The sequence below is a fragment of the Dermacentor silvarum genome, chromosome 1 (genome assembly GCF_013339745.2).
Source record: "Dermacentor silvarum isolate Dsil-2018 chromosome 1, BIME_Dsil_1.4, whole genome shotgun sequence".
In the NCBI taxonomy this organism is placed as follows: Eukaryota; Metazoa; Arthropoda; class Arachnida; order Ixodida; family Ixodidae; genus Dermacentor; species Dermacentor silvarum.
The window spans coordinates 449,704,519-449,715,240 of record NC_051154.1 but is presented as its reverse complement, the minus strand read 5'-3'; the positions used below and the strand labels follow the sequence as shown (position 1 = coordinate 449,715,240).

At 46.5% G+C, this 10,722-nt stretch overlaps 1 protein-coding gene across 1 annotated transcript in view; it reads left to right on the top strand.

Annotated features, from left to right (window-relative positions):
* Positions 1-1,238: 1,238 nt before the first annotated feature.
* The window catches only part of LOC119449204 (uncharacterized), a 73,332-nt gene continuing 63,848 nt past the window's right edge, over positions 1,239-10,722 (top strand). Inside the window, exons 1-2 of the mRNA XM_049664488.1 lie at positions 1,239-1,436; positions 3,555-3,872. Coding sequence (XP_049520445.1) covers positions 1,239-1,436; positions 3,555-3,872 — 516 coding nt within the window. The remainder of the gene's footprint in view (positions 1,437-3,554; positions 3,873-10,722) is intronic.

The following is a 10,722-nucleotide window of genomic DNA, read 5'->3' as shown; positions in this document are numbered from 1 at the left end:
TAAGCTCTTCGAAAATTTCCTGGAAATTCTTTGAGAGCTGTAATAGTAACCGATTCGTTGTCAGTGTGCACAGCACTAGCCTCATCCTGAGACAGTACAGTTTTGAATGAACTAGAAACATTAATCCCTTTGACCTTACGTCTGGTGCACTTAATATGGGGACCAGGTCACCATGGATTGTTTTTAAATGAAATGGCCGACGCACTTGCACGTACATCCCTGCATGGGCCAGTCAAGTATGTTCTGCCGACTTCTACTTATATCACCGCGGCTAGGTTTAGAAAACTATCTCTTTTAAATTACTCTGCAATATATACATTCCAAATCACAGACTAAAAAACATTTGCTTTACCATTGGGACAATCAATGGTGTCTCACACGTAAATTGGAAAACTCCCTTACAAAATTGCGATGCTGTATCCCACCCCTAAATTTTTATCTAAACATGTATGGTCTGGCGATGTCCCTTCTATGTCATTTCTGCCAAGAACCCGAAACCATTGATCATGTTTATTAACCTGCAGCCGATTAGAAATCAAGAGAAAGAAATACTTCAAAATTCCATTCTGAAAGTTATGCATTGCTCTAAAGAATGAAAACATTTTATCCTCTAGAGTATTCAACATTGGGTTTTAACCATAGGAACGTATGCAGGGCCGTTTGCGAGCTCCTTGGTGACACAAGGAGAATACCTAGTTAATTTACCGATTTATTGTTTATTATTTTACGAAACTTTAATTTACGTTAATTTACTGATTTATTATTTATTCATTTAGAGAATTTCAACAAAACTGGTTAAAATTCATTATCTTCTATAGCTTACGTGTGTTCACAAGCACACGTTTTTCATGTAGGAAAAAATGTCTCTAACACCAGTTTGTTTCCTTAGACAATTTCAACGGTTCCCTCACAATACTTTTTCCCTCAAGTTTTTTCCCCGCGCCCCACCCAAACCACCGGCTTTTGGCCAATCCCCCGTAGTGGGTCTGCGCCATGGCATAGGAAGCAAGCAAACAGCTCCGCTGTTAAAACTTCTTTTTTCCCTTTTTTGGCCGCGTGAGGCACGATCATCTCGTGGTCGCGAGCACGACTGGCGCGAGGCGAACGCGCTCGTTTGGCTTGGCTGTGGCTCTTTTTTCCTGCCAGCGTCGATCTAGTCCAGCCGTTGCGAACTGCTGACCCTTGCCGTCACGGAGAAACTCATGTGCGGGCCCTTGGTCAAGATTCGGGGCGACGATATGGCGCGCTTCGACTGGGATTTTGTGCGGGAGAGGCTCATCCAGCCGTGCGTGGACGCCCACCTGAGGGTTTTCGATATGTCAATCGAACGTCTCGACCAGATCAACTACCAGCGCAACGGCAAGGACTTCGTTGTCCCCGGACCCGGCATCCAGATCAAGTACTCGCCTGCTATGGGAGCGCCCTACAATCTTGACGTAAGCACCGGCAAATTTATTACGCAGCACCTAAAGGGCACCTCACCGGCCAGTGCTTAGATCACGCACCAACTATTGCGTCCGAAGAGTATCAAACGCTGCACTACGTTACAACTGCGCAAAAATAGCTGTAATTTCAAAGGAAAGCCCGTGCGCGCACACTTCCACTCGAGGGAGCTCGCCTTCCTGTTGGAGAATCAAGGTTACACGCATAATCGCCTGCGCTTCAATCTCACTGCGTTAAACGTGACAGATTATGGCACTTGACTTCGGTAAATCATCCATTGCGCAGCGCAGAAAAAAGGCAAGTACAAAAAGAAAAAAAGTTGCAGTGGCTTAGCTCGGCTATGCCAGGATATACGTAGCGTTAGCAAAGGTTCAGCTGATTATTCTTAGCTTTCCTGGTTGTCTCCTACGCTCAACCGCTAATTGCCAGGCAACTACTTCGGGATCCGATGAGTCAAGCTTCTCCGTTCTTCTGCGCTGTTGAGCAGCATTTGCGCTCTCCTTCTCCGTGGCTATACCACACTGGCAAACGCCAGTCAGAAGCGCAGCGGCTCCAGCGCAGTGTCAGACGGCGACTCCATAGCGAGCGCGCGCCGGCGCCAGTGCGTCTACTACGGCTACGACGTCACTCCTCTGGAATGCGCAGACCGGCGGCGGTGAGTCGCGCGCCGCGGCGGCGGAGTGCGCGAGAGGTGCCGGCTCCGGTGGCTTCGGTGCGCAAGCCGTGTGACATCACTGATGCTTGCGCATGCGCAGCACGACTCTTGATGTGCCGCGCGAAACGGTCTTGGCTAGGCCAGTGTAGCTAACGCTACAAAAAATCAACCGACGATCGAATTTTGAGCGCAGCTGTTTAGGGGCTTTGAATTCGTGATATGTTTTCGCAAAGAATTTCATTCTTGTCGACAGGGTCCTCTAGGCGGCGGCGCTTAGCCTTTGCTCGGGCAGCTCATTTAGCAGCTGCGGCAGACGAAGCATTTACACCGGTTGCGTCGCTCATTCTTCAAAAGGAGCTGGCTGACACTATTTTGTATTTGATTATATGGTCACGTGGCAGTGGCAATAAAGAACGACGCAGTGTCGAAACGGTGAGTTACAAGTTAAACACTTTATTGGGCGAACTTGTGCACAGCAAAAAAGTAACACTCAAGCACAACGATAGCGGAGAGCAGAGTCGGCGATCGTCGGAAATCTTATCAGCGGGTTAATCGCGTCGGCTTTTATGCGTTACTCGTCGAATGTTCCAGTGCAATTGCAGGTGCGCGCGTGGCTTCCATAAAGTGCTACACAATTCGTGTCGTGCGTACAAACGGATTACAAAAAACCTCTGGTGGCAACAGCCAATGGATAAAAGTATCGTTAACATGCGAGAAACTTCTTATACATGCAGGCGCGTCGTGCATCGAGGGATAACGTTTAACATTAGTTAGCCGGTGAAAAGCAGTGGCCGAATAAAGGAGGGAACAGTCGACGCACGGTACTCTGGCGCCTTCTCGTAGCGATCGTTGCGGAACACGTCCTGCGGGGCATTACGGTTTTCTTCTCGCGCACTCTTCGCCATCGCCGCTTTTTATTCCCTGCTGCGCACCACGTCGCTCTTTCATCCTTCGGTGTTTTGCGCATGCGCTCGGTTACGTCGATGCTTGCCGAAGAAGCGGGCGCCGAAGATCTTCGTTCTCAAAGAAAAAATACTGAACCAGCCCCGAATTCCGTGTGCCCACTGGTTCACAATCATTTGCGACACTGTGCATTGAACGGGTAACATATGCTGTCTTCCGTACCTTAACCCAGAGTTAGTCAAAGTCGAAGACAAAACTAAAATGGCTCTATATATATATTACCATGCAAGAGAGATAGGGGGAATCTTTCAATTAGATACTGAAGTAGTTGAACTGACAGCATTTAGCGACCGTCGTGCGCATACATAAAGCGGTACAGAAGGCATTTGCAGTGTACGAAACCGCTTGTGTACTACGTACTGCATGTGGTGTGTACGCGCACATAATAGTGTCTAATAAACAGCACGTCACGTATGTACCTCTCGAGAAAGGACGTTCGTGCTGCGACTGTGCCACAGCACGGATGACTAATCAGCTCACTCTCGCTATGCAGGTGATCTACTACGTCATTGTGCGTCTGCTGCTGCCTGCGCTTGCGCATGCAGCATTGCCAACATCAGCGGAATACGACCTCGCCTGTCCTGGAAGGTACGGGGGCACAGCCCGGTTCCTACCTGTCGGCAAGCTACAGTTCCTGCGTAAGCCACATGAGAGACGCTGGACACCTGAACTCTGCCAAGTATGGGCGGCCGCATCATCAACAGTAACCATTCCGGCAGCCAGAAAAGAAAAAGCACCTTCGACGCAACCCTGTGGGCTTGGTGACTGTGCCATTGCACTTATCACTAATCAGTTCACTCTCGCTATGCAGGTAAGTGAACCTTACGCCATGTTTACGAAAAAAAAGCAATAATTGTCAGGTACAGCTGCCCAGCCCACGATACTGTGTTACTATTGTTGTGGAATGTGTCCATGTAATGCGCTCGCTGCTACTCCTACCTGGTGATATTGAATCTAATCCCGGCCCTACTAGTGAGACAGTTCTCACCGAATTACGCAACCTGTCAACTGGCCAAGCGCAGTTAATTGCAGAAATGCAAGGCTGAAGGCTCAGTTCGGTAATACTGACAAAACAATCAGGGAATTGAGCAAAAGAATAACAGATCTCGAAACTTATCAAGCATTGGTACCCCTGCGGAAATAATTTGAGCTCATGCCCACTAGCACAGAGCGCACTGCTTTTTGAATCTCTGAGCTGGAAGCCCGTATCGATGACACTGGAAATCGTTCGAGGGGAAATAACTTGATCTTCTATGCCATCCCGAACCCTTCCACCACGGAAACATTCGTTGAGTGAGAACAGTTGGTCACAAACCTTTGCCGCGATAACATACAGTTCAACTTGGAACCAAGGAATATTTAAAGCGCGCATCGCCTCGGTCATCCCTAAACTGGTCACTGCCGCGCCAAAATAATGAAGCTTGCGTTACACAAGACCAAAACTGCAATATTGTCAAATCGCCGGATGCTTAAAGGGACAAGTTATGGCATCGGAGAGGATTTCTCGCGCCCAGTTTAAAATTCTCGTAAAACACTGATTGCGAAAAGCAAGAACAAGCCATTTTCCGTCGCTCTCATTATGCTGCAACATGAGCCGAAAGCGTTACATCTTTGACGACAATGTAAACAGTGTCAAAGAAATAAAAAACAACTTTCACTTTTTACAGTTTACACTAACATCCGCAGTTTTATTAACAGGCGTGAACGTATATCTAGCATTGTATTATCCTGTAGAAGTAATCTACTAATACCGACACGTGGTTCACTGATGACAAGCGATACTGAAGTGCTATCAGACTTACCAAATTTTCGGGTGTACCGCAATGACCGTCTATCTGCGCGCCGTGGCGGTCTGCTTATTGCATTCGTCGAGCGATTGTCTTGTGCAGTCATCAATATTCACTCACAGCTAGAAATACTATGGGTGATTATCCAATCACGCCCACAGATTTGTACTACTAGGCGTTTGTTACCTACCGCGCCACACTACTTCCGAATTTTGCAGCCAACTTAACCAAACTGTGTCAGCCCATTGCTGCTCACCCAAATACACACATACTTCTTTTCGGCGATTTTAACTTTCCACAAGTAGACTGGCGCACTTACTATATGTGTTCATCGACAGGACTAAACGAAGCCAGCAACTTTCTGTATATCTGTCTTAAATTTAGTATGACCCAGCTAATTACTGAGGCAACACGCGTTTCGCAGGATACATCCAATGTCTTAGATTTAATACCAGCCAATAACCCTGAAAGCCTATCACGAATTTATTATCTCAACGAAGTCAGCGACCATACAGTAATTCTTGCTGTTTATTTTTTATTTTTTGGCCAACAAAGCACGAAATATATGAGGAAACGACACAGCTCTACGACAAAGCTGATTACGAACCAATAAACGTGGGCCTTGGCACATTTTAACCCACATTTCAGACTACTTTTCACCACCATAATGTTGGTACCAATTGGACACGCTTTAATAAAAAGCTGAAGGAATTAACAGATAAACTCGTACCTCGAGTGAGTTTCAGAGCCAGTCATCACAAACCGTGGTTTACAAAAACATTGCAATGCCTTAAAAAAAAAAAAACTCCTATTCCAGGTCGCAAAGCTTAGAGGTCAACCAGGTGCATGGAAGAAATATTACGAATGAGATCAAAACTATATTTCCGCTCTACATCAGGCAAAGCACTCTTTTTGTCACTTATAATTGCCCAAACTACTAAAAACTAATCCCAAAAGATTTAGAAAACACTGAAAGGCGACGAACCACGATAAATTGCACTCACCAGTAAACTAAATGTAGCGATTACCGATGCGGATTGTGTGAACATGTTCAACACCACGTTGGCTACTGTTCTTACTGATGAACGCACCCTCCCGTTTACCTTTGCTTGACTGTGACATGCCAGGCGATAACTTTCTGCGAAAATGGAATTTCATCCATAATAGAAAATATTAAATGTAATCTTCAGCTGGAATGGACGAAATATTTCCAAAATCTTGAAAAAGGGCAAACACAACGTCTCACTTTCTCTCACCCTAATTTTTCTGCCACTTTATTCAGGAGCCATTCCAGACCACTGGAGGACAGGGAAGATCATTCCGGTCTTATAGTCATCTAGCAGAAATTCCCCATTTAATTACCACCCCATCTCTCTAACAAGCGTCCCCTGTAAAAACATGAAGCATGTGATTTACTCCTGCATAATAAGCTTTCCTGACAGTAATCACTTTTTCATCCTTCACTACATGGTTTCCGCAAGGGGATATGTAAAACACAGCTTGCAGTTTTCTTACACGATATCCACACCAAGCTGCATGGTAACGTACAAACTGACGCGATCCTACTTGATTATGCTAAAGCGTTTTATAAAGTTCCTCACCAATGATTGCTTGCGAAACTCTCCCAGCTAAATTTGCATTCTACTGACTCAATATGGATTACAGAATTTCTTACTAATCAAACGTCAATATGTTATAAATAACCACCTTCCCACTCTGATTCCAGTAACGTCAGACATCCCCCAGGGATCGGTTCTTGGCCCGCTCTTATTCTTAATCAATATCAACAACTTACATTTGCATGTATCCTGTAGTATACGTATGTTCTCCAATGGCTGTGTTATCTACCGCGCCGTACTAAACACGTCAGATTAGATAACCCTCGCCGGTTTTCGTACACAGTAATTTGGCTCTAGAATCAAGTGACACTTATAAATACCTCGGAGTCACTGTCAAATGACCTGATCTGGCGTACGCAAGTGCATACCATCATTTCAGCTTCTAAGAAAACACTAGGCTTCTTAAAACGTCATTTGCGGATCGCTCCAAGTCACGTAAAATTATTTCCCTACACATAACTTGTACGAGCGAACTAGATTACGCCTCCGCAGTCTGGAATCTGCATCAAGCATATCACACTGACGCTCTTGAGGCTGTAGAAAACCGCGCCCCTCGATTCATCCATTCTTCATATGACATCCGCGTCACGTCACTGAAATTATTATCAGGGCTTCCAGACCTCATTCTACGTCGCCGCATCTCTTGCCTCTGTCTTTAGCACTAATTGTTTTACAATTATGTCCTTCATCAAGCATCCAATATCATGCCAGTATATCGCGCATATCATACCGGAGCAGCCATCCACAGCAAGTTGCACGACCACGTTCACGAACGCCAAAGTTTTCAGCCTCGTTTTTTCTTCGTATGGCGGCAGACTGCCATTGTCGACGTAACCTGCCCGTCCGTATTTTTACAGCACGTCACTGACCATCTCCAACTACGTTGTACTTGAATTTTCATTCTGTACGTTGTGTGTGCTATATGTGTGTATGTACAAATGCAAATGTGAGCTTTATTATTTTTCTGTTTATGTGTGCATCTACATGTTCCTTACTACTAAACAAGGTTACGTTAACGTGTGTTGTTGTAGCCGACGCAGTTCTGTCCTGTCACCTCCTTTATTGCGTGTTAGCTACTGCCTGCAGGGATAGTCTCGTGTATACATCAAACAAAGGAGTAGACCTCTGCTGAGCAAAGATTCAAGGCTGCGCTCTGTTAAATCTTAATAACCGTATATTTCGAATTTTGACCCCAGGCATACAAAACTTTTCGGAGAATGACTACTGAAACAACAGTGTATAAAAGTTATATACCCTTGCAGTCATCGAACAACGGCTGACAACCACAATACCGACAATGACAACCGATACCGATGAGATGCCCTTGCACCGTCCTATATAAATTATTCCCGAAGCCTATCGTGAAGCATCTGCCTGTTTGGCCTATGTAATTTCTCCCGCATAGCATAACATAGCAATAATGTATATAGGCTTGTGCAAGGGAATCTGGGTTTTCATTGTCGGGAATTCTCGGGATTGCGGTTGTCAGCAGTTGTTCTATGACTACAAGGTTATAGCCAGGCACAATAATAAGGCGACACGATAGATTGAAGCGGCAGAAATTCTGCGCCTCGGCGTGCACAATACATTAGACGAACTTATTGAGGCCCAGAGAGTGGCGCAGTATGAAAGACTTACGCAGAGTTTGACGGGTAGACACATATAAAACGACATCGGAATATCCTACGAAGCACAGCACGGACTGCGGGGAGACATCCCAAGGAAAATAAGGGAAAATCTCTCAATACTCCCAATCCCCAGAAACATGCACCCGGAGTTTCACGAAGATAGAAGAATCGCAAGAGCGAGAGCTCTCCACAAAAAATTCAGTAGTGCTAGGGACGTGGTCTATGTGGACGAGGCGGAATACACAAATATACAGAGTATGTCGATAGTTGCTACCAGTCTAGAGGGTGACTCCAGAGTTAGTGGCAGTGTAAAAACAGGAAAGGCTGAGGTGGCGGAGGAGGTTGCCTTAGCACTGGCAATAGCCTCCGCGGAGGCCAACATCATAGTCAGCGACTCCAAGACCGCCGTCAAAAACTATGCCAAAGGAAGAATCTCGCCGGAAGCGCTACGAATTTTAGCTAATTATCGTGAAGATCGAAAAGTTTACATTATATGGGCACCCGCACACTCCTCCCTTCCCGGGAACGAAATTGCGCACAACCTGGCTCGAGAACTGACGGACCGAGCTGGTAACACGCAAATACTGGGAACGGAGATAGACCGGATGACCAGCTTTACAGAGATAACCAAACACTATAAATTGGGCAGGGCCCGTTACCCCCCGGCACACTCCTCGCTAAGTAGACGGCAAGCGACAGCATGGCGCTTGTTGCAAACAGAAACATATCCGAACCCGGTGGCCTACCACCGCTACTATCCAGAACTTTACACCGATAGATGCAGATTCTGTCAAGAAAGGGCGGACTTGCAACATATGGTTTGGGCTTGTCCTGGGACACCCATACAGAATAAAACGCACAAGACCAGAGAGCAGTGGGAGACCGCGCTGCTCAGCTCTGCACCGGAAGACCAACTTAAGGCAATCCAGCAGGCCGAAGATGCCGCCAGAGCCCAAGGGCTCGAGGCCGTCATCTAGGTAGAGACGCCTAGGTCTCACAAATCTGCTACACAAATAAAGTTTATTCCTCCTCCTCCTCCTTGAAGAAAACTGCTTGAGAATGGCTTCATTGGGACAGTCGGAAAAAGAACTTAGTTATCTTAACTGGGCCGAAATTTACTAAAGCTAGACGACAGATTCGAAGGCCATCGATATGTGTGTCTTGAGCCTTACTTATTATTTAGAATTCATCCGGCTATCTTGCTTGTGCGAATGCACGTGTACATGTTTGTTCTGTCAATTACACATGCATTTTTTATAATGTTATCGATGTTTCGTCACATGTATGTATAAAACCACTCGACTTTCTACCACTAGATCCAGTTGAAAAGTTCGCGCTTGTGTCGGTCGTTTCTAGACCATGTTTCAAGTGGTGCGCAAATAACATTTGTCATAAATTGTGACCAACTAGCCCAAAGCAGTACCCTTCATAGCTTTCAAAATAGGGCGCGCAGTTGCTGCAGAAGAACAACGCCCCCCGGCACCTAGCGCGTGATGGAAGACGGCGCGCACCTTCTCGCTTTCCTTACTTGCGCGCTCGAGACTGAGCCGCGCTCATCGGCTCCACTCGCACATACATCATACTGCGCATGGCGACGGTGTTATCGCCCTTGGACTTCATACAGAACTTGACGGCGATGCCGAAGCCGACGGAAAAAATTCGCTTTGAGCGCCCCTGTAATTGCTATCGCAATAAAATATTCACTGTTATGCAGCAACATAGCTGCGATAAACAGAGTCCAGCCCGAGTACGGTATTCATTTTTGTGGTGGTTTCACAATGCAGTTCAAAGCAGTCATTTCGGGGCCGAATGGAAACCTATTGGCTCAGAATTCTCCAGGAAGGGGCATGCTCAGCCGTGGATTACCCTGCGTGTGGTTTTGCCTCCTTGGGCTACAGTCCGCACTGCCACCTGCTCGACATGTCGCCGTACCCGGTGACGACGCCAAAGTCCAACTATGCGGAGCACGACGGCGACACACTTGCGGCACCCACGTCAAGCAGCTGCCTTTGGAGGCTACACGCGAGGTGAGTCAACTTCTACTTCAACAAATTCATGAAAACCCGCCTGTGGGTTTTATGACACTTCAACTTGGGCCTCTATTCTGCAATGGGAGGTTACATTGGTTTCTGCTCGGAAGGCAAGCAAGTGAAGGCTTATTCCGCCAGCGGTGACAGACAGTACCTTCCCTTGATTGTCATAACATTATTCTTAACCCTTGTGCGTAACACTTCCCTAAACATTGTCTTCAACACGGGGATGGGAAGTTACGCGTTCTCTATTACGGGTTCTGTTTTTTCTGCCAGTTTGTGACTGCGTGGCATTAACAACGGTACGTATGGAATTTTGTGGTTATTAATGGCACCGACGCAGATTCTGATGATCAGCATATTGTAGCGTGCAAGTGTAGTAGCAGACCGTTTTGCCACTCTAGGCAGACGTCACGACGACAAGCGACCAAACAGGCAGCTTTACATGAGGGGCATTGATGCTTTGAGTACCGAAACCAGTGACCACGTTCGGTTCTGGATAACCCGGAGCCCATGCCTTTTAGTACAGAGCTCTGCGCTTGCAGCAACATCGAGAGCTTGCAACGCCATTTCCGCACAGAATCAAACTCAAAAAAG